The sequence below is a fragment of the Littorina saxatilis genome, linkage group LG8, assembly GCF_037325665.1.
Source record: "Littorina saxatilis isolate snail1 linkage group LG8, US_GU_Lsax_2.0, whole genome shotgun sequence".
NCBI lineage: Eukaryota > Metazoa > Mollusca > Gastropoda > Littorinimorpha > Littorinidae > Littorina > Littorina saxatilis.
In genome coordinates this window covers 66,789,648-66,810,760 of record NC_090252.1, presented here as the reverse complement: position 1 = coordinate 66,810,760, position 21,113 = coordinate 66,789,648, and the positions used below count along the sequence as shown (strand labels likewise).

At 42.2% G+C, this 21,113-nt stretch overlaps 3 protein-coding genes across 4 annotated transcripts in view; all 3 read left to right on the top strand.

The window, feature by feature from the left end:
• The window catches only part of LOC138974214 (uncharacterized), an 89,317-nt gene extending 84,051 nt beyond the window's left edge, over nt 1–5,266 (top strand). For both annotated transcript variants that reach the window (XM_070346940.1, XM_070346939.1), the window contains exons 5-7: nt 194–397; nt 1,386–1,480; nt 3,849–5,266. In XM_070346940.1, coding sequence (XP_070203041.1) covers nt 194–397; nt 1,386–1,480; nt 3,849–3,894 — 345 coding nt within the window. In that variant the 3' untranslated portion in view covers nt 3,895–5,266. The remainder of the gene's footprint in view (nt 1–193; nt 398–1,385; nt 1,481–3,848) is intronic.
• A 5,395-nt stretch (nt 5,267–10,661) lies between these two features.
• On the top strand, nt 10,662–12,922 carry LOC138974818 (uncharacterized). Its single transcript, XM_070347545.1, has 3 exons — nt 10,662–10,668; nt 11,832–12,455; nt 12,564–12,922. Exons 1-3 carry the CDS (start codon nt 10,662–10,664, stop codon nt 12,920–12,922), a joined length of 990 nt encoding a protein of 329 aa, XP_070203646.1.
• A 256-nt stretch (nt 12,923–13,178) lies between these two features.
• On the top strand, nt 13,179–20,247 carry LOC138972448 (angiopoietin-2-like). Its single transcript, XM_070345098.1, has 4 exons — nt 13,179–13,238; nt 13,953–14,277; nt 16,836–16,972; nt 20,035–20,247. Exons 2-4 carry the CDS (start codon nt 13,974–13,976, stop codon nt 20,143–20,145), a joined length of 552 nt encoding a protein of 183 aa, XP_070201199.1. The 5' UTR covers nt 13,179–13,238; nt 13,953–13,973; the 3' UTR covers nt 20,146–20,247.
• Nucleotides 20,248–21,113: the final 866 nt, after the last annotated feature.

Here is a 21,113-nt window from a genome sequence, read left to right as displayed (position 1 = left end):
TTGCAGGAACAGCAGCGACGAAAATGATGACAACGGCGATTACATAACGAGCATGATAATGATATTGTTAAATGATATAGGCATTATTATGATGTACATTTCATTTGCGGCAAAACAAAATCAATATATTGTTGATGCTTTAAATAAAAACACGTATACAACCTATGGAGATTATATTTACACTGTGATGCAGATAGACCTGACGGACGCGCTGTTGGACTGGTACATGACGCATCGTGACGCCATCACCAGCTGTGACGACATCCACAACCTGCGCACGCGCAGAACGCGAGTGTGTGTGACCAATCACAGAGCGTACAGCCATCAGTTCGACTGCAGTCCCAAGTGGATCGCCTTCCTGTGTCTGTGCTGGATCTTCTTCGTGCCTTGTTACGTGGTGAGTGTAGTCCCTAGTTCGCTAACTGGCCTGCAATAATAGACCTTTTTTTGAATGTGAGCAGCTCCCACGAGATGCCCGCGACATAATCATGCTCTTTGCTTTGCTTCGAGTGTCGGAGATAGAGAGCAGAACAGGAAGGATAGCGCGTGCAACTGACTGTGAACTATGACCTTTCGGATCATCATCCTCACGAAAAGTCTTGTGTTCATTTCAATGCTCCTATTCTCTCGGCGTCCTGGAAACTGGTCCCACGTAACTCATACGTACCATTGTTGTCTAGTTCTACAGCGCTTACTTCCCTTTACCTTGTCATAATTACCTAGCTGCTAGCTGATTGACTGTTAGGGGGCCTGGTAGCTCAGTGGGTAGAGCACTGGCCGGACTTGTGATCCTAGGGTCAAGGGTTGGAATCCAGGACGGGACGGACACAGGTCAACTTTATGTGCAGACTTACAGACGGTATCCATGTCCCAATCTCGTGTCAACACAGTGGCACGTAAAAGACCTCGGTCATTTTCCAAAAGTACAGGTGGCGATACAACTACACGCACACACCTGGGTAGCGCGACTCTTGTTGGCTAGCTCTCCATTGGGAGAAAACGACCCGAACTTCCGAGAGATGGGATTATAAAGAAAATATAACGAAATGTAGTGTAAGACACTGAGTGGCTAGCTGGTAAACCGGCAAACTGGCTTGGTAAATTGATAAGTCACTATCTGGAAGTACAACTCTGGCTGATCCGCACTCACAACAGGCTGCTCACAATGGGTGTCATTTTTATCTAGCTCATTTTGTGGTAGCGTTGTTTTAGTCTAAACAATGAACAATTCGTTTTCCTCTTCTTCACCTCTCATCCCTGCGACCACTAAACCATGGTATCCATACTCCGTCATCGGTGTATTTTGACGTGGGAAACGAAACGCGAAGGCAAACGGGGCAGTTGGATTGAATATAATTATATGTGTGAATGTCTCTCTTTTTCAGCTCTACCGCAAAATCACGTGTTCTGACATCCGGGTGAAAGTCCTCTGTGACGTCGCTTCCGCCAACAACAGTTCCGCTTCCTGTGAACAGAAAAGGTAATGTTAATGTCTACTTTCTTATGCACAAATACGCACACGGGAGATTGTGTGGGTATTTTGGGATGGTGTCCGCGCATGCGTGCGTGGGTACGCCTCTCTTTCTTTGTGTGTGTGTGTGTGTGTGTGTGTGTGTGTGTGGGGGGGGTTACGGGTGTGTTTGTGCGCGCGTGTGTGTGTGTGTGTCTGGGTCGATTTTCAGGTATTCTCTCTCTCTCTCTCTCTCTCTCTCTCTCTCTCTCTCTCTCTCTCTCTCTCTCTCTCTCTCTCTCTCTCTCTCTCTCTTTTTATATTTAGTCAAGTTTTGACTAAATATTTTAACATCGAGGGGGAATCGAAACGAGGGTCGTGGTGTATGTGCGTGTGTCTGTGTGTCTGTGTGTGTGTGTGTGTGTGTGTGTAGAGCGATTCAGACTAAACTACTGGACCGATCTTTATGAAATTTGACATGAGAGTTCCTGGGTATGAAATCCCCGAACGTTTTTTTCATTTTTTTGATAAATGTCTTTGATGACGTCATATCCGGCTTTTCGTGAAAGTTGAGGCGGCACTGTCACGCCCTCATTTTTCAACCAAATTGGTTGAAATTTTGGTCAAGTAATCTTCGACGAAGCCCGGACTTCGGTATTGCATTTCAGCTTGGTGGCTTAAAAATTAATTAATGACTTTGGTCATTAAAAATCGGAAAATTGTAAAAAAAAATAAAAATTTATAAAACGATCCAAATTTACGTTTATCTTATTCTCCATCATTTGCTGATTCCAAAAACATATAAATATGTTATATTCGGATTAAAACCAAGCTCTGAAAATTAAATATATAAAAATTATTATCAAAATTAAATTGTCCAAATCAATTTTAAAACACTTTCATCTTATTCCTTGTCGGTTCCTGATTCCAAAAACATATAGATATGATATGTTTGGATTAAAAACACGCTCAGAAAGTTAAAACAAAGAGAGGTACAGAAAAGCGTGCTATCCTTCTTAGCGCAACTACTACCCCGCTCTTCTTGTCAATTTCACTGCCTTTGCCATGAGCGGTGGACTGACGATGCTACGAGTATACGGTCTTGCTGAAAAATGGCATTGCGTTCAGTTTCATTCTGTGAGTTCGACAGCTACTTGACTAAATATTGTATTTTCGCCTTACGCGACTTGTTTCTCTCTCTGTTTCTCTCTCTCTCTCTCTCTCTCTCTCTCTCTCTCTCTCTCTCTCTCTCTCTCTCTCTCTCTCTCAAACAAGGTCTTTTTTACATTTAGTCAAGTTATGACTAAATGTTTTAACATCGAGGGGGGAATCGAGACGAGGGTCGTGGTGTATGTACGTGTGTGTGTATGTGTGTGTGTGTGTGTGTGTGTGTGTGCGTGCGTGTAGAGCGATTCAGACCAAACTACTGGACCGATCTTTATGAAATTTGACATGAGAGTTCCTGAGTATGATATCCCCATACGTTTTTTTCATTTTTTTGATAAATGTCTTTGATGACGTCATATCCGGCTTTTCGTGAAAGTTGAGGCGGCACTGTCATGCCCTCATTTTTCAACCAAATTGGTTGAAATTTTGGTCACGTATTGTTCGACGAAGCCCGGACTTCGGTATTGCATTTCAGCGTGGTGGCTTAAAAATTAATTAATGACTTTGGTCATTACAAATCTGAAAATTGTAAAAAAAATATTTTTTTTATAAAACGATCCAAATTTACGTTCATCTTATTCTCCATCATTTTCTGATTCCAAAAACATATAAATATGTTATATTTGGATTAAAACCAAGCTCTGAAAATTAAAAATATAACAATTATGATCAAAATTAAATTTTCGAAATCAATTTAAAAACACTTTCATCTTATTCCTTGTCGGTTCCTGATTCCAAAAACATATAGATATGATATGTTTGGATTAAAAACACGCTCAGAAAGTTAAAACGAAGAGAGGTACAGAAAAGCGTGCTATCGTTCTCAGCGCAACTACTACCCCGCTCTTCTTGTCAATTTCACTGCCTTTGCCATGAGCGGTGGACTGACGATGTTACGAGTATACGGTCTTGCTGTGTTGCATTGCGTTTAGTTTCATTCTGTGAGTTCGACAGCTACTTGTTGTATTTTCGCCTTACGCGACTTGTTTTCTCTTTGTCTCTGTCTTTCTCTGTGTCTCTGTCTGTCTCTCTCTGTCTCTGTCTCTCTCTGTCTCTGTCTCTCTCTCTTTCTCTCTCTCTCTCTCTCTCTCTCTCTCTCTCTCTCTCTCTCTCTCTCTCTCTCTCTCTCTCTCTCTTTACCCATATCGGGTTATGTATCTGAATGATTTCGTGTGGTTTATCACAAATGAGAAAAGACTTACCTTGAAACGTTTTGCTTGTCCTGTTTCAGAGTGACCATCCACACCAAAAACACAACAAAGTACAGCAGCGTTTGACGTTATTTCCTACGACTGAACACCTGTGCATATTTTCTAATAACATGGGAAAATGGACCTACTTCGGAGAGAATGCATGCTACGTACACAGACCTGACCGCCATTCTGAGTCCAGAGCGATCGCGACGATCGATTCGACAGTCGTACAATTCCGATGTCTAAGACTCGCTATTCGAAAACAGTCATGCGAGCTGAGGTCATCCCTCCACTTGGTCATACACCCAAATTAAGACCCTGTCAACAGCGAGAGTAATCAATCTTTCACATCACATGCAAACCTGTCAGAGCTATTTCCGGAGTGTGTCTATGGAATGCAGTTGGTGACAGTTGATCACACAGACACAGAAGCCTGGTTCGCCATGTTGGGTTGTTAGTGAAGGCCAAACGCAGGAGGTGTCTCCAAGTGTTCTTTAAAGCTGGCGTCTTTTTGTGACTATCCGAGGCTACGAGTTTGACAAGATAGGGCTGAGAATCGTGTTCAGGTTTCTGTTCAGCGAACGCGGCCTGAAACTCGACCTACACAGCCTGTATGACCTTGACAGCTTCATTCAACGCCTGAACGTTGCGCTTTTGTAGCCCCGGATAGTCATAAGTAGACGACAGCTTTAACTGACAGACTGACTGGTCGGTCTGTTTGTAGAGCACCTGACTTGTTAGCCTTGTATCAAGGGCTCAAATCCAGGCCGCCGGAACGGTTGGTTGGTTGTTGTTTTATTGTTATAATCTCTTTAGTAGCCATTGCTTTCCGAGAGCGATGCAAGTGTGTGTCCTTTATCGCCGCCGGGACGGACACGGGCCAACTTCATTCGCTGACTTAGACACAGCATCTATGTCCCATGCCCGCGCAATCACAGTGGCACGTCAAAGACCTCGTTCATTCTGCCAGCACTGCAGGTGGCTGAGTTATACCTAAATACCCACACGCCTGGGTAGCGCGACTCTTCCTGTTGCTGCTAGCTTTCCACGGAGGAATCGACCCGAATTTCCCAGGAATGGGATAAAAAAAGAAGTAATAGAAATGAAACAAAGAAACAGAATGAAAGGGTTCCCTAGTGCGTTGTGTCACAGTGGCTGCGGTTCACAGATGTCCATCTAATTACAGACTTAAAATGTGTTACAACAATTATGTGTTTTATCTTGGAGTGTTTTCTGCAAATATTCTCATTTTGGTGCAGCTTGCATTCTAATTTATGTTATTTGTGTGTGTGTGTTCGTTCGACTGTTTTTGTGACTGTGGGTATGTTTTAGATTGTTTGTTTTAAATCTTATTTTCATGCCGTAAAACGGGTGAGCACCAAAGTGCTACAAGTCTACATTTAGTGTACGTGTGTGTGTGCGTGTGTGAGTAGGTGTGTGCGTGCGTGCATGCGTGCGTGTGTGCGTGCGTGTGTGAGTGCGTGCGTTCATGCGTGTGCGTGTTGTGTGTGTGCGTGTGTGTGTGTGTGTGTGCGTGCGTGCACGCGTGTGTGTGTGTGTGTGTGTGTGTGTGTGTGTTATTAAAGGTGTGGTGAACAGAAAACTTACTAGTCTGGAGTGCGTCGGCTGTCTTTGTCGTGTTTATGTTTTAGTTGTTTGTATACCTACTTTGTAAGCAATGAAGCCGCATTTTTATTCCATGCATAAAATTGTATTGTATGACTAATAAAGGATCTTAATGTCTGACATCTCCTGCTCTCACTTCCTATGGTATTCAGCTAGAAGCAAACAACAAACTATGCACAGACCAAGGAACCACATGGAACATCAAATAAACAACAAGTCGCGTTAGGCGAAATTACTACATTTAGTGAAGCTGTGGAACTCACAGAATGAAACTGAACGTAGTCCGCCGCTAGTGCAAAAGGCAGTGAAAGTGACGAGCCTGTTTGGCGCGGTTGCGGTTGCGCTGTGCTTCATAGCACGCTTTTAATTACTGTACCTCTCTTCGTTTTAACTTTATGAGCGTGTTTTTAATCCAAACATATCATATCTATATGTTTTTAGAATCAGAAACCGACAAGGAATAAGATGAAATAATTTTTAAAACGATTTCGAAAATTTAATTTTAATCATAATTTTTATGTTTTTAATTTTCAGAGCTTGTTTTTAATCCGAATATAACATATTTATATGCTTTTGGAATCAGAACACGAAGAAGAATAAAATAAAAGTAATAATTATTGTGGATCGTTTTATAAAAAAAACAATTTTAATTACAATTTTCAGATTTTTAATGACCAAAGTCATTAATCAATTTGTAAGCCTCCATGCTGAAATGCAATACCGAAGTCCGGCCTTTGTCGAAGATTGCTTTGCCAAAATTTCAATCAATTTGATTGAAAATTGAGGGTGTGACAGTGCCGCCTCAACTTTTACAAAAAGCCGGATATGACGTCATAAAAGACATTTATCGAAAAAATGAAAAACATATCTGGGGATATCATACCCAGAAACTCTCATGTAAAATGTCATAAAGATCGGTCCAGTAGTTTACTCTGAATCGCTCTACACACACACCCGCACAGACACACAGACACACACACACACACACACACACACACACACACACACATACACCACGACCCTCGTCTCGATTCCCCCTCTATGTTAAAACATTTAGTCAAAACTTGACTAAATGTAAAAACGCCTTTCGGATATGTAAAATCAAATAAATAAAAGCGCCTTTCAGATATTTGTGCTTACACGTTTCATACCATGCACACGCACAGGCTGTTGTGAGACATACCGAGAAGATGTCAATAACGTCAGTTCCCGCGAGAGTCGAAAGAAAGGGAGACATACACATACTCAGCAACGGACAGACAGACAGCAAGACAAACAGAAAAACATTCAGGAAGAGAGACAGAGACTGAACTTTATTTTACAAGGATAAAGATGTAAGGCTGGTTCTGTTCTTACAATCTGTCCTTGGGACAATAAACATACAAACAAACAAACAAAACACTACCAATTTATACTAAAACAGAAACACGAGAGAGAGAGAGAGAGGGAGAGAGAGAGAGCGAGAGAGAAAGAGAGAGAGAGAGAGAGAGAGAGAGAGAGAGAGAGAGAGGGAGAGAGAGAGAGAGAGAGAGAGAGTGTGTGAGTGTCCTCAAGGCAAGGGAGGTTATAGCTATATATTACAAGTACTCTACACACTGTAATTATCTCCCTTCAAATGTTCCAATCACAGCGTGTTCGGCCCAAACTTTCCATTGACAGTTTTGATATTGTCATAATTTCTATTTTTGAGTTATGAAATCCTGATATTTTGTGTAAACATTTTGCATCGGAATTAGCTTATGTAGATGTTGAGAGTTTTCTGTTTCTTGTATGTTTTGTTCATTTACCCCCATGGGGTTTCTTGAATAAATTATTTGGGCCTTCTTTTGCCTTGCCTTAATAGATCGATAAATAACATTATATTGGTCGCTGGAGTTGCAAAAAACTCTCCTTTACCCTCCCGCCCCACCCCACTCCACCCCATCTACACTCCACCCCATCTACACTCCACCCCATCTACACTCCACCCCATGTACACTCCACCCCATCCACACTCCACCCCATCTACACTTCACCCCATCCACACTCCACCCCATCCACACTCCACCCCATCCACACTCCACCCCATCCACACTCCACCCCATCCACACTCCACCCCATCTACACTCCACCCCATCCACACTCCACCCCATCCACACTCCACCCCATCTACACTCCACCCCATCCACACTCCACCCCATCTACACTCCACCCCATCTACACTCCACCCCATCTACACTCCACCCCATCTACACTCCACCCCATCTCCTCTATTTGATTAAAAAATGTGTTGGATAAGCCAGATATGACGTCATCAACAATATTTGTAAGAGAGGAAACAACCTGGAGAAAACAAATGTGGGATAATAGCTGAAAAGATTAAAATGTAAAGTTTTATGAAGATCTGTCTTGTAGTTTTCAAGTGAATCGCTCTGCACTCATACACACACACACACACACACACACACACACACACACACACACACACACACACACAAACACGCGCGCGTTTCGATCCCAAACCTACCACGCAAACAATTAGTCAGCACAACATCACAAAACTATGACGGCTTACTAGCGCCAAAACTAAAAAGTAGTAATTAACCCGTGAAAGTTACTAATTTTCACGAGAAAATCACAATTATGACGTGAAAATTACTAATTTTCACGTGTTAATTACTAATTGTCAAGTGTTAATGTCTAATGTTCAGTTTTGGCTCGCTTCCTGGGGGCTTACTAGCGCCAAAACTAAAAATTAGTAATTTTCACGCGTTAATTACTAATTGTCATGTGCCTCGTGACTGTGGGGGCTCAATGCGCATGCGCGACTGTTACACCGGCCAGAGCAAAACATCCTTCGATTTGATACTTTTCTGGTCTATATAGTTCTTTAATCCGATGCAAATTAACAATAAGAGCTGAGTGCATGCGTAGATAACCGTGACATACAACTGTCTGTTCGACAACTTGTTCAATAACGAATTCTATCGAAAGATATTTGTGAAAGTGCGTGAGTCTCGACCGAAGAGATCCGTCTGCTAGTGGTCGGACCTTTGTCCTTCACTAATACACTATAAAGCAAATTTATGAGTGTGGTAGTGGAACAAAATATGAGGTACGGCTGTCTGCCCGACAACTTGTCGAACTAAGGAATTATATTGAAAGATATCTGTGAAAGCGTGAGACCACAGCCGATCAAAAGTCCGTCTGCTACGAACAGCTTCGATTCGAAAGTTTTCGGGGTCGATTATTCTTTTCTAAGATACCCAAGTCAACGTTAAGGAAAGCGCTATTGTAGAAAACTGTGACATGCATCTTCCCGTCGGATAACTTGCTCGATAAGCCCTTCTATTAAAAGATATTTCAGAAATAGTGTGAGAGAGATGTTTGCCGGACGTTGAAGCCTCTCAGTGCGGACTCTTAAAGTCCGATTACTGTGACCGAAAACGAGGCAAAAATGAAAACTAGTAATTAACAGTAATTTTCACGTGGAAATGGTAACCCTAGGTTTTGGCACTAGTAAGCCGTCATACAAACCGTCATGACACTCGTCTCGATGAAGCATCTAAATTGCATAATCCTTGTTTTTAATTCTGAGCACATTTTCAGAGTAACATATGACATATCTTTGCATTTGGATTCAAAAGAAGATCGCTAATACAATGCAGTCAATTTGCTTGTAAAAAAATCGATTTAAATGACAACTTTAATGAGCTAACGAATTAACTAATGTCAAGCTTCCAAGCTGAAGTGCAATCGCATAGTCCTGACCGAGTCCAAGATTAATTTGGTTAATAAATGAGGTGGCCACAGTGCCGCCTCAACTTTCGCTCATTTATTTGTCCGTGTGCTTCTTGCTTGAAGTTTAGTTGTTGGGTTTTTTATTTTTTCAAATGTACTAGTAAAGTAACTGTGGGTTGTGATCTATCTTATTCGATCCTCAGTTATTCTTCTTCACGTGATTGTTGATGTATTCACATATCCTAGGAAGAATATATGTAATATGTATCGATTGGACATTGGATTTCCCTTCTTTGAGCCATGTGACGTCAGAGGCCTACAAAACTTCATATTTGGGCGTTTCAGGTTCACCGAAACTTCAAAGGAACTACAAAACACACGTCATGTGTTTGATTGCATGTGTGTGTGCTCGTTCAATCGTCAAAACAACAACAAAGTCATTACATGACGTGTGTTTTGTAGTTCCTTTGAAGGAAATCGCTCACCTTCCACGTGGAAATCGTAGTGATATTGACACGCCAGATTAGCGCGGTAGCGTATTGTGCTAAGCAGAAAAGCGCGCTTTTCTGTATTCTTGTTAACTTTCTGAGCTTAGGCACACTGGCCTACCCCAGAGGAGAGCCCTGCACTGGGACCCGTGTCTCCGCTTTCACCATCGCCTCCAGGATCAGATAACCACGTCTGCACCCTAACGGTACTACACACACGAGAGACAGCCTCTGTATCGAGGTCACACGATGATGGCCCAGCACCTCTTGGTACACAAGTCGAATCTTTTATAACACACCTTCGAGTTTCAAATGGTCACTGATTCTCAGTAAATAGTCTCCTTATTGCGTTCTCCTGGTCACTTTTTAATGTTGAGAAGTGTTAAATCAAATTTCGCCATTTATTTCCACAGACAGAAAGAGATGTCAGTGCAATACAGCTTACGGACCGCAGCCTAGCCCTTACTAAGTTACTATCACCGTCGGATGTTGGAATGTGAAACACTGAGGCCTTCCCGCCTTCATCTGTCGACAACACTGATTGTGTTAGAGGCTCTCGCTGGGTGGCATAACAGACCTTGTCCTAAAGTATGCGTATACACTACGCAGATCATCACCGTTGACTTCGTCTACATGGTCCCGCTAACTATAATTACTGTCCCTGACAGTGCCTCACAGGATGGCCAAGTTTACTTTCAAAACAGGAAGGGGAAATCTAAACTCGGTTTGTTCTTTGTGGACATGGGAACAACGGGACTCGGATCTTGGGTCGCCCCTGGCAACACAAATGGAAGAATCCAGAATATGCAAATGGTCTTCTGCAGTTTATTCCAAGGTGGTAAGGGGTTGAAAGGGGGAACGAACGGGAGGGGGGAGGGGACAGTGGTCGGTGGAGCTACTATACTAAGACTGCAGCAATGGACTGGTGCTGTGAAATCATCACCCACACATTTCGAGGTACCCTCCCCCCTCACCATTCGGTTCACAAGCCTGTTTTTGTCCTTGGTCAGTTTGAAAATGATTGGTTTGTTCAAGTATTCCGCCAAACAAATGCGCCAAGATTTCCCTCCTCATTTTAGTGGTGTTTGACGCTTGCCCCACTCACTTAGTCAGAGTCTGATGCAAAAATTGACTCGAGAATTCTGTTCATTGACGTTGTGACGTACTAAACTTGTTTATTGTTCGCGGTTTGGGCTGATTCTGTGTTGTTTTTCTGCAATATCAGCGAAAGTACCATTATAGCGGTGACTGAGTTACAGCAACCAAGACTAAGTTTCATTTTGTCCGTTTGACTAGCCTGACATCTACAGCCTTGACATTGTTATTCTGTTTTTTCTCTGTGTGTCTGATTTCTTTGACACAAAGGTTCTCTGTGTGAAAGTTCAATTGTATTGTAAATATAAACAAGATACGCAATCAATATGCAAGATATCACAAATGTTCAGAAACGAAAATATGTGAAAAACTCTGAAGAAGCTGTTTAAAGAAGAAATGCTGCTCGCACAGACAGAAAGCCAGATGGTAAAATTCAGTTTAGCGGTGAGAGAGAGGAAATTGATCTTATTTACGCCCAAGTTCAAAAGGTTAAAACATTTTTGGGAGAAGGAAATCCAAACAAAGTGACAAACAAAGTGACAAACAAAGAGCTTGTGGACACTATCTTGCGCTTTTTTATTGACAAAAACATTGAAGCTGATTTATTAGAGCGCCCTGATGCCCTGATGCCCTGATGCCCTGATGCCCCTGATGCCCTGATGCCCTGATGCCCCTGCGTCCCCAGTGCACTTTGCGGACACTTCTTTTTCGTCTGTGACTGACATAACTTCAACTGAGGAGCAGCTGTTTGTTTGTGCCCAGAGTTCTTTGGACAAGTTCTGTGATCGTATTTATCACCACGCAGTTTCTTGTGGATGTGCGTTGGTTCGTACAAACCTAACAATGCTTGGACACTATGCTTTGGCAACATACGAGTGTGACAACGCACATACAGTACAGTGGCCAAGTTCACCTTACCTTGGGACAAAATATTTAGTGAACTGTCGAATGGCACATGCCTATTTTGTGTCAGGGATACGCCAAAACCAGTATCATCGTGTAGCTGATGCTGCGGGTATCGGGAAACTGGAGGAGGACTACATTGGGGAGGTGTTTCTGTATACAAGGATTGTGTTCATCGAAAAACACAAGAGTCGGTATATGACGCGCTTCTTGAAGAAATAACTCTGTATCCAGAAACAGACGGCATTGACATTCTAACAGAAGCGCGTCATGCAACGCGGAAAAACTCCAGGTACAGTGACATAGTCTGCATCGGCGCACAGTCTCACAAAGTGCTGAGAGTGGAGACCGTCTCCAGAGAGGACGACCCTTGTGCCCAGAGACACGAACTGTTAGGGACAAAGCGTCTCTACCATTACCTGGAGCAACAGGAAGGGGGCAGCGTACACATTCGCGTACACTGTCATGACAGGAACGGGAGTGTCAAGTGGCTGAGAGAGACGAGGCATGAAACAGAGACGACAAACGACACCTGGCACGCCGCAAAAAACATTGCCAAGGAGGTCCGTACTGTGTGTTGTGGTTCTCGCTGCATGCATGGTAAAACCTGGCACCCAGACCTGAGTGACAAGGCTGCTAGCATCAAAACGCATGTGTACTGGAGCATGAAAAACTGTGAGGAAAATCCCGAAAAACTGCAGCACAGCATGATGAATGTCATTGAACATTACAAAAACAACCACGAGAACTGCCATCCAACCTCCAGATGCAAAACAGACCCAGCTTATGAACCTTCAAAAACAATCATCACAGGCCCAGCTTATGAACCTTCAAAAACAATCATCACAGACCCAGCTTATGAAACTTCAAAAACAATCATCACAGACCCAGCTTATGAACCTTCAAAAACAATCATCACAGACCCAACAGCAGAACAACTGTTGAGACAAGCACTACATCGAACAATCATCTTCAAAAATCCCACAGATTTCATTCACTGCATGGACACATATTTTGTAGAGTCATTCAACAACATCATGCTCCAGTACCATGACAAAAGAACAGACGGCAGCCTGGCATATGACGCGTATCGGATGCGCACCAACATCGCGACGCTTGACTGGAACGAAAACATCAACGCCAGAACAGTCACCTCGCAGCGAGACAGTGTTGATGCAAGGAATCCTCGACGTGTCAGTGCCAGGCGGAATTTGAGAAGGAAAAATGTCGCCTTCTGGACAGAACTGTGGCAGGAGTACGCATCGCAGGTCTTGGCATAGTGAGGTAGGACATTACACACTTTCTCCTTCCATATGGCCTGTTCGTGTTTACATCGCGTGCCACGCATTGTGCTATTTTTGCTAAACCCCGCCCCTTTTTCTGTTGCATTATGGGAGAGGCCGGATTGGCCGTGACGTGTTTAATGTTTGCATTCTGTTGACACTGCAAATAAAAGGCATGGACCATTCAAACGAAACTATTGATTGATTCTCGTAGTGGGCTGATTGAAATGCGTCACATGTCGCCCTCACAGTCCGGGACACGCACCAGTGCGGACCTGTCCAGAGATCAAGAAGACACGTTTCTTGACTGTTGGTGCGTACTACCAAACAACATGTTAAAACAGATTGCTATTGTGAACAGAAATATGGAAGAATAGACAGTGGCTAGGAAATGAAACGAGTATTTTGGGGAACAAAAAAAACGGATGAAAAGCAGCGAACGGAAAGAGACTGACCCGTGACGAAGATTTTTTTTTTGATACACATATTCAGACCATTTATTGCAAATGTGATCAGTTCACACAGTATCAAGCTTGTACGTTAATTGGTCTGAATTTTATGCTCTTTCGGAAAAATCCAAATTCCGGGATTGACTCAAAAGTGCGAGATTTGTTCACTGAGTGGCAGCCACTCTTACCCGATTTGAGCAGTAGAGTAACTTGTGGAACTTGTAGAGTAACTTGTGGATTGATGTTGAGCACATTTACTCGTATGAGACTCGTAGAACTTTCCGGAAGAGAAAGGTATATATTATAACATCGAACATTTGTGAGAGAAAAATCAGTAAACGGCCGAATGTTTATTTACAAGCCGTGATTACACATCTTAAGAGCCTGGAACAACAAAGATCTCGCCTATTTAATTTGTATAAATCACAGCGAGGGTTTATTTAAGATTGGCAACGTTGGTATATACTCTCAAGGCAAGCATTTTCAAAGCCTTGAAAAACAAAGATATCGCCGATTTAATTTGTATAAATCGCTGCGAGGGTTTGTTTATGATTGTCAACGTTTGTGTTTTCTCACAGACGGCCAGACCTGAAGCCGACATGTTGCTGCTTTGTGTCTGTGTTGTCCTCTGGAGTGTCGTCACCGTTGTCAGCGACCAGCGGAGTCTGTCTTTCATCCAACATTCCAGTTCTTTCCTTATTGCCCCAGCGTCTGTCGTGAAGTGCAGGAACCAACCGTGGTGTACCTCGGTGTTCTGTGCAACGTCGTGCTTGGCGGATCTGTCCTGCAGGTCAATCAGTGTCAAGGTCACAGGAAGTGACGAATGCCTTCATCACAATGTGACGTCATCCGACCCTTCTGCTTCCGTCACTGTTCATTCGGAGTGGGTGACGTACGACAAAGGTGAGTTGTTTTTTCTATCTGCTCCTCTTCTTTAGTTTTTGTAAATATCCATTGCTGTGTTTTCTGTTTGCATGTTTGTTTGTTTGTTTGTTTGTTTGTTTGTTTGTTTGTTTGAACTCTGAATGTTCTTACACAACAGTTGCTTAAGACTAGGACCTCATCTCGGTCATGTCAAGGGTTTATTTCTGTATTCATTTATTTATGTATTTATTTATGTGTTTATTGTTTATTGTTATTGTACGGTGTTTTGTATTGATTGAATGATTTTTTTTATTGATTGATTTGTTGATATATTTACTTACTTACTTATTTATTTATTCATTGATTGATTGATTGATTGGTTGACTGATTGATTGATTGATTGATTGATTGATTGATTGAACTGTATATTCAGTTTTGTTTTACATTTCTGTAACTAAAGTAACTAATACGCAAAGAGAACAAACACTTAAAGATAAAACTAGCACTGACTAATTCAGCTTACCTAAAACTCTTAGCTTAATCTATTTGTGTTAAGAAGTTAAAAACTCTACTTGATGCGCGCATTTGTAGTGCATTAAAAATGTTTGAAATGTGAAAAGGTTGTCAAATTAGTGCAAACAAATTCGATGATCAGCAAATACTTAAAAACAGATAAAAACCAGACGCTTTCTTTTGTTAGAAAAACAAAAATGCAAAGCATAATTCAGTGCCAATTGTTCTGGCCTGTGTGTTTAGGCACGTGACTGTCAAACGAACAAAATATTGATTGTCACATCTTCAGTTTCTTATTAGAATTGTTTTGAAAAATAAACACGAACTGAGGAAGTACTTGTTCCGTTCAGTTCACCTCTGTATCGAGCAGAACTGAAACTAAAGAAAAGAGTCCATTATTTATGTTTCAATTATACATGTTGTTTACATTTAGTTAAATATTGACTACACGTATTCACACAGGGACGAGGGTGATCGTGTGTGTGTGTGTGTGTGTGTGTGTGTGTGTGTGTGTGTGTGTGTGTGTGTGTGTGTGTGAGTGTGTGTGTGCGTGTGTGTGTGTGTGTGTGTACCCATGTTTCCACAGGTTTGGTTGCCTAAATCACCATAAGGCAACCATCCACACGTGGATGACAACCTAAACTCTGGATGGCAACCTAATTGTGTGGATGGTCGCTTCCATGTTCAAAATGACATTCTTTCCGTCCTCTATAGGCGACGAAATAGGTCAAATTTTGTGCATTTTTTAGTGCAAAATTCTTCGATGCCGGAGCGAGTACTGCACCCAGTGCTGTTGTAGTGCAAGTGCACTAGAAAGGCACTACACCCAGTGCCGCCTCTTAGGTAACCATCCACACTTTAGGTACGTGTGTGTGTGTGTGTGTGAGTGTGGCAAAAGTGTCACGTGATAATCAACCGTTTGGTTTCGGCGCTCGCTGGAGCAGACGATTTTTTCTGACAGTGATGCAACCATATATTACGGTCTCCTTCCGGCAGCAGTCCCAAAATGTCGACTTGTTTTGACCTTAGAACGATGTCTTTATCATAACTGTGAAGAACAGAACGGAGATCACTGTCGAAGTCGGCCAATCTGCAATCATTTTCGTCTCGCGAACACTGCTCGCGAACAACATATGGGAGATAACTCTGTATTCTTGTTTTGATAAATTCGCGTAGGACTTTAGCGTCCGGTCAGAGAGATAACTGGCGATAGCCGTGGAGCGATGATGACCAGAACGCAAAAGGTCAAATGTGTTTTTAATGTGCGCAGTAGCACCATATGTCCCGTACAATATGTTCTAAAAGACAGAAATAGTGAGTGTAATGGTCATGCGATGTGTAAGTAGTGCTATGTGGTATCCGTTGTTGTTGTTGTTGTTGTTGTTGTTGTTGTTGTTGTTGTTGTTGTTGTTTTGTTGCTGTTGTTGTTATTGTTGTTGTTGTTGTGGTCTGGGTGGCCGAGTGGTAACGCACTTGCGCTCGGAATCGAGAGGTTGCGTGTTCGACCCTGGGTCGGGCCGCTATTTTCTCCCCCCTTTCCTAACCTAGATGGTGGGTTCAAGTGCTAGTCTTTCGGATGAGACGAAAAACCGAGGTCCCTTCGTGTACACTATATTGGGGTGTGCACGTTAAAGATCCCACGATTGACAAAAGGGTCTTTCCTGGCAAAATTGTATAGGCATAGATAAAAATGTCCATCAAATACCCGTGTGACTTGGAATAAAGGCCGCGAAAGGTGAACATTCGCCTAACAGGCTTGAGGTTTGCTGGTCGATGTGAATGCGTGATATATTGTGTAAAAAATTCCATCTCACACGGCATAAAGCGCTTTGAACTTCGGATAAGGCGCTATATAAATAAAGAGAATAATAAAATTGTTGTTGTTGTTTTGTTGCTGTTTTTGAGTGGTGGTGGAGCCAGGGAGATCGTTATCCAACGCCTTGATTGATTCTTTACAATCAGCAACATTTGTAAAAGAGTTTTAACAGTTTTTACAAAACTATCACTCTCAGAAATACGCCTGAAGCAACAATGAATACACCGACACAGAAGCAAATGAACATGGGTCAGTTTGTATTTCACAGCTGTGGCCCAGGACTGCACAGAGCTGGGCAATCAAGGCTGGACAACAAACAGCGGGGTCTACAGTGTCTACCCCTTCTCCGCCTCCTCTACCCCTGTGTCCGTCTTCTGTCAGCTGGACAGCGGTCACTGGTGGACTGTATGTGCTTTTTTTCATAGACAATATTATCAACTGAGCAAAAAAAAAGAAACGTGATTTTATTTTCTCAGTTCATTTGAGATTGAGAATGTTAAGGACATAGAAGGTTTATTTAGGCATGCTTAGATGAAGATGTTGTGTTGTTATTTATGTTTAGTGTTAACCTTTTTATCAATATCAAGTTTATCGAAAATTAATTTTGCTCAATATTTGATTTAAAGTATTTCTGAAGAAACTGTGCGTTATATGTGTTGCTTGGCATGTATAGCTTGCTGTGTAGTACCAAATATCCACGACTGTTTCTATGGAAATGCGAGAGAAAGCGATATCAACACTATTTGAAAAATCAACAGTGTTAACCTGGAATCACGCAGCAAGCCATGTTATGTACTTGCGTGCATTCCTTTTACCTCAAACTGACTGACAGCTCCGTCGCTTTGAATCGATGAAATTAATTTCCAATTTCCAAACCTTTAAACTTGGTTTGGCAATCACTTATCCAAATCAAAAGTATTTTGCTTTTGTGAACGTTTCTACGGTTCACCTCGATCAGTTTGGTTTGAAGTTTTCGGTTCCAAAGAATAGACAGAACCATTTGCCCGCTGCTTTCTTTATCTTCTCCGCTCAAGTGAATTCTCTTTTCGAAAAGCCACATACAAAGCAAAAAGACTGTACAATAGGAACTTAGCGTCACGTGCAAGTTCATAGAGAACACAGACCGGCACGGTTGGCCTAATGGTAAGGAGTCCGCCCCGGCAGGGTCATACCTAAGACTTTAAAATTGGCAATCTAGTGGCTGCTCCGCCTGGCGTCTGACTATTAGGGTTTAACGTCCTCTTAGACCAACTGGTCTATATTGGGACAGGTTTTGGTAATACGCTGAAGATATGGTGTGATACTTTGATTCGAACAAGCCCGCTGTGGCTGTCTTCTTCGACACACCAGCATTGGGTTTGTCTCGTCAAAGTATCGAAAATACGTGACGATCATGATAATCAGAGACGAGAGATGATATTGATGCATGCGTGTCTTCGTGTTTTCCAAGCCCTGAGACTTTCGCTGTGAACGTGGGATCTTTTTCGTGCGCATGTGTGCACACGGGGGTTTTCGGACACCGAAGAGAGTCTGCACAAAGTTGACTCCGAGAAATAAATCTTTCGCCGAACGTGGGGATCGAACCCACGCTGATAGCGACCAACTGGCTACAAAGCCAGCGCGCTACCAACTGAGCTACGTCCCCGCCCCAAACGGCGTCTGGCATTATGGGGTTAGTGCTAGGACTGGTTGGTCCGGTGTCAGAATAATGTGACTGGGTGAGACATGAAGCCTGTGCTGCGACTTCTGTCTTGTGTGTGGCGCACGTTATATGTCAAAGCAGCACCGCCCTGATATGGCCCTTCGTGGTCGGCTGGGCGTTAAGCAAACAAACAAACAAACAATTGAGAACACAACAAAGCGTCTAGAGAATGCAGTTTTTCTCGGTGACTTTGTCGTCGTGAGCAGTGAAAGTGTACTGTTGACTGAGGTCATCGTCAGGCAGTGCAAATGTGTTGTCGGGTTGATAGTTTGACCTTTTGACCTCATTTCCATGATGTACATACGTGTGAAGATATGGTTTTAGTTATGACAAGGGTGGTCTCTCTCACGTGTGTAGAATAGAGGATGCGATTTAAGACGTGGGAAGACTGTGTACAACGCCATAAGACACTGGTCTGCGAAATCTGAATAAAGAGCTGTGCACCCCATCCCTCACGATGCAGACAACTTTTAAATTAAAAATCGTCAGCTGTCTCGAGCTTCAGTGTTTAATGAAGACTGTTTTAGAACGATGTTCACAAAATGTGGGAGGGTGTTTTTGTGTGTATTGTGTATGTGTTTGTTGTTTGAATACTAACAATGTTTAGAAAGATAAAAATATATACACTGTTTGTGTTGCATGTCTGTATCATTATCTACCTGTTGCATGTCTGTATCATTATCTACCTGTTGCATGTCTGTATCATTATCTACCTGTTGCATGTCTGTATCATTATCTACGGCGGGGGGGGGGGGCTGTGGGGAGCAAGTACTGAGCGAAGAAAAAACAAAAAGCCGATAGTGCAATGGAACCTAAAATATGGTGTGCACTGCTTTTAAAAGAAATTTCTTTCTCGAGTAGGCGATCGTGCACAAGCACCTCGAATCTGTTGAAGAACACACTTTTCAAGTTGCTTATTTCCCATCTCTCTCTCTCTCTAACTCTCTCCCCGTCTCTCTCTCTCTCTCTCTCTCTCTCTCTCTCTCTCTCTCTCTCTCTCTCTCTCTCTCTCTCTCTCAATCTCCCCCTCTCTCTCTCTCTACCCCTCCCTCTCTCTCAATCTCCCCCTCTCTCTCTCATTCTCTCCCCCTCTCTCTCTCAATCTCCCCTCTCTCTCTCTCTCTCTCTCTCTCTCTCTCTCTCTCTCTCTCTCTCTCTCTCTCTCTCTCTCTCTCTTTTTTTTCTTTTTTTAATTTTTTTTTATATAAATTCTTCATAATTATTTGTTCTTTGTGTGTATTATAGTAGGGACTAGCTGTAAGAAAGGACCATATGGACCTAATGCTATCATCCATCGGCAATAAAGTTTTCGAGTTCGAGTTCGAGTTCGAGTTCTCTACACCTCCCTCTCTCTCTCAACCTCCTCCTCTCTCTCTCACTCTCTCCCCCTCTCTCTAAATCTTCCTTCTCTCTTCCTCTCTACCACTTCCTCTCTCTCTCTTCCTCTCTCTCTCTCTCTCTCTCTCTCTCACACACTCTCTCCCCTCGCTCTCTCGTCATCTTTATTATCACGTGCTGAAGTTTTCCGACCTCCTTTTGTTGGTTAACTTTTTAATTTTTCAATTTTTAATTTTTTAATTATATAATTGTGTGTCTATGCGTCCCAAGGACAGATTGTAAGAAAAGCCGTCAATCTTAATCCTTGTTAAATAAAGTTCAATTCAATTCAATTATCTCCCTTCTCTCTTCCTCTCTACCACTTCCTCTCTCTCTCTTCCTCTCTCTCTCTCAATCTGTGTGCGTAATCGTCCGTTTTGTGTGACAGGTGATAGAGAAGAGAGCGGATGACACGCTGACCTTCAGCAGACCGCTGGCAGAGTTCATCCAGGGCTTTGGTTCTCCCAACTCTAGCCACTGGCTGGGTGAGTGTGCGTGAGGTTCAAACCGTTGGACGTATATATTATTCTTTTGGTAGCGGGTTATTCTCCACAGCTATATACCAGGGAAAGCCATATTACGAAGGTGCTGTTTCTTTACTTAACTGAAACATTTTAACCATAACAATTGATTTCATTAATACATACTTGTTCCATATAAATATATAATTATATATCCTTGGCATGCAGACACAGAATTGCAAATACTTGGTCATGTTGTTTGTCTACGTTCAAGTAAATTACAAGGGTTTCAAAGTACATCACTTTCGTAACATGAAGACCAAAGGTTGGGTTGTGAATACTAACAATGTTTAGAAAGACAAAAATATATACACTGTTTGTGTTGCATGTCTGTATCATTATCTACCTGTTGCATGTCTGTATCATTATCTACCTGTTGCATGTCTGTATCATTATCTACCTGTTGCATGTCTGTATCATTATCTACCTGTTGCATGTCTGTATCATTATCTACCTGTTGCATGTCTGTATCATTATCTACCTGTTGCATGTCTGTATCATTATCTACCTGTTGCATGTCTGTATAATTATCTACCTGTTGCATGTCTGTATCATTATCTACCTGTTGCATGTCTGTATCATTATCTACCTGTTGCATGTCTGTATCATTATCTACCTGTTGCATGTCTGTATCATTATCTACCTGTTGCATGTCTGTATCATTATCTACCTGTTGCATGTCTGTATCATTATCTACCTGTTGCATGTCTGTATCATTATCTACCTGTTGCATGTCTGTATCATTATATACCTGGCATATTACTGAAAAATTAAAGAGAATACATTGTAATTGTCATTTAATGTACGTTTTAATCATCTTAAGGACTGGAAATTAAGTTCACAAAATGGTTTAGAAAATAACCCTACTGCAAGTTAGAAAGTAGTAAGGGCCCGGATCTACGTTCTTGATACGTGTGTCACAACTTACATTTGAATTTGCTTCCCG

What these genes read in the sequence shown, in the direction of transcription:
- LOC138974818 (XM_070347545.1), top strand. An exon ending in TTCAAAAACAATCATCACAG is followed by an intron (nt 12,456 to 12,563) that starts GCCCAGCTTATG and finishes CAATCATCACAG; the next exon opens with ACCCAACAGCAGAACAACTG.
- LOC138972448 (XM_070345098.1), top strand. Translation starts at nt 13,974, where the DNA reads ATGTTGCTGCTTTGTGTCTGTGTTGTCCTCTGGAGTGTCGTCACCGTT. An exon ending in GTGGGTGACGTACGACAAAG is followed by an intron (nt 14,278 to 16,835) that starts GTGAGTTGTTTT and finishes TGTATTTCACAG; the next exon opens with CTGTGGCCCAGGACTGCACA. An exon ending in ACAGCGGTCACTGGTGGACT is followed by an intron (nt 16,973 to 20,034) that starts GTATGTGCTTTT and finishes TTTGTGTGACAG; the next exon opens with GTGATAGAGAAGAGAGCGGA.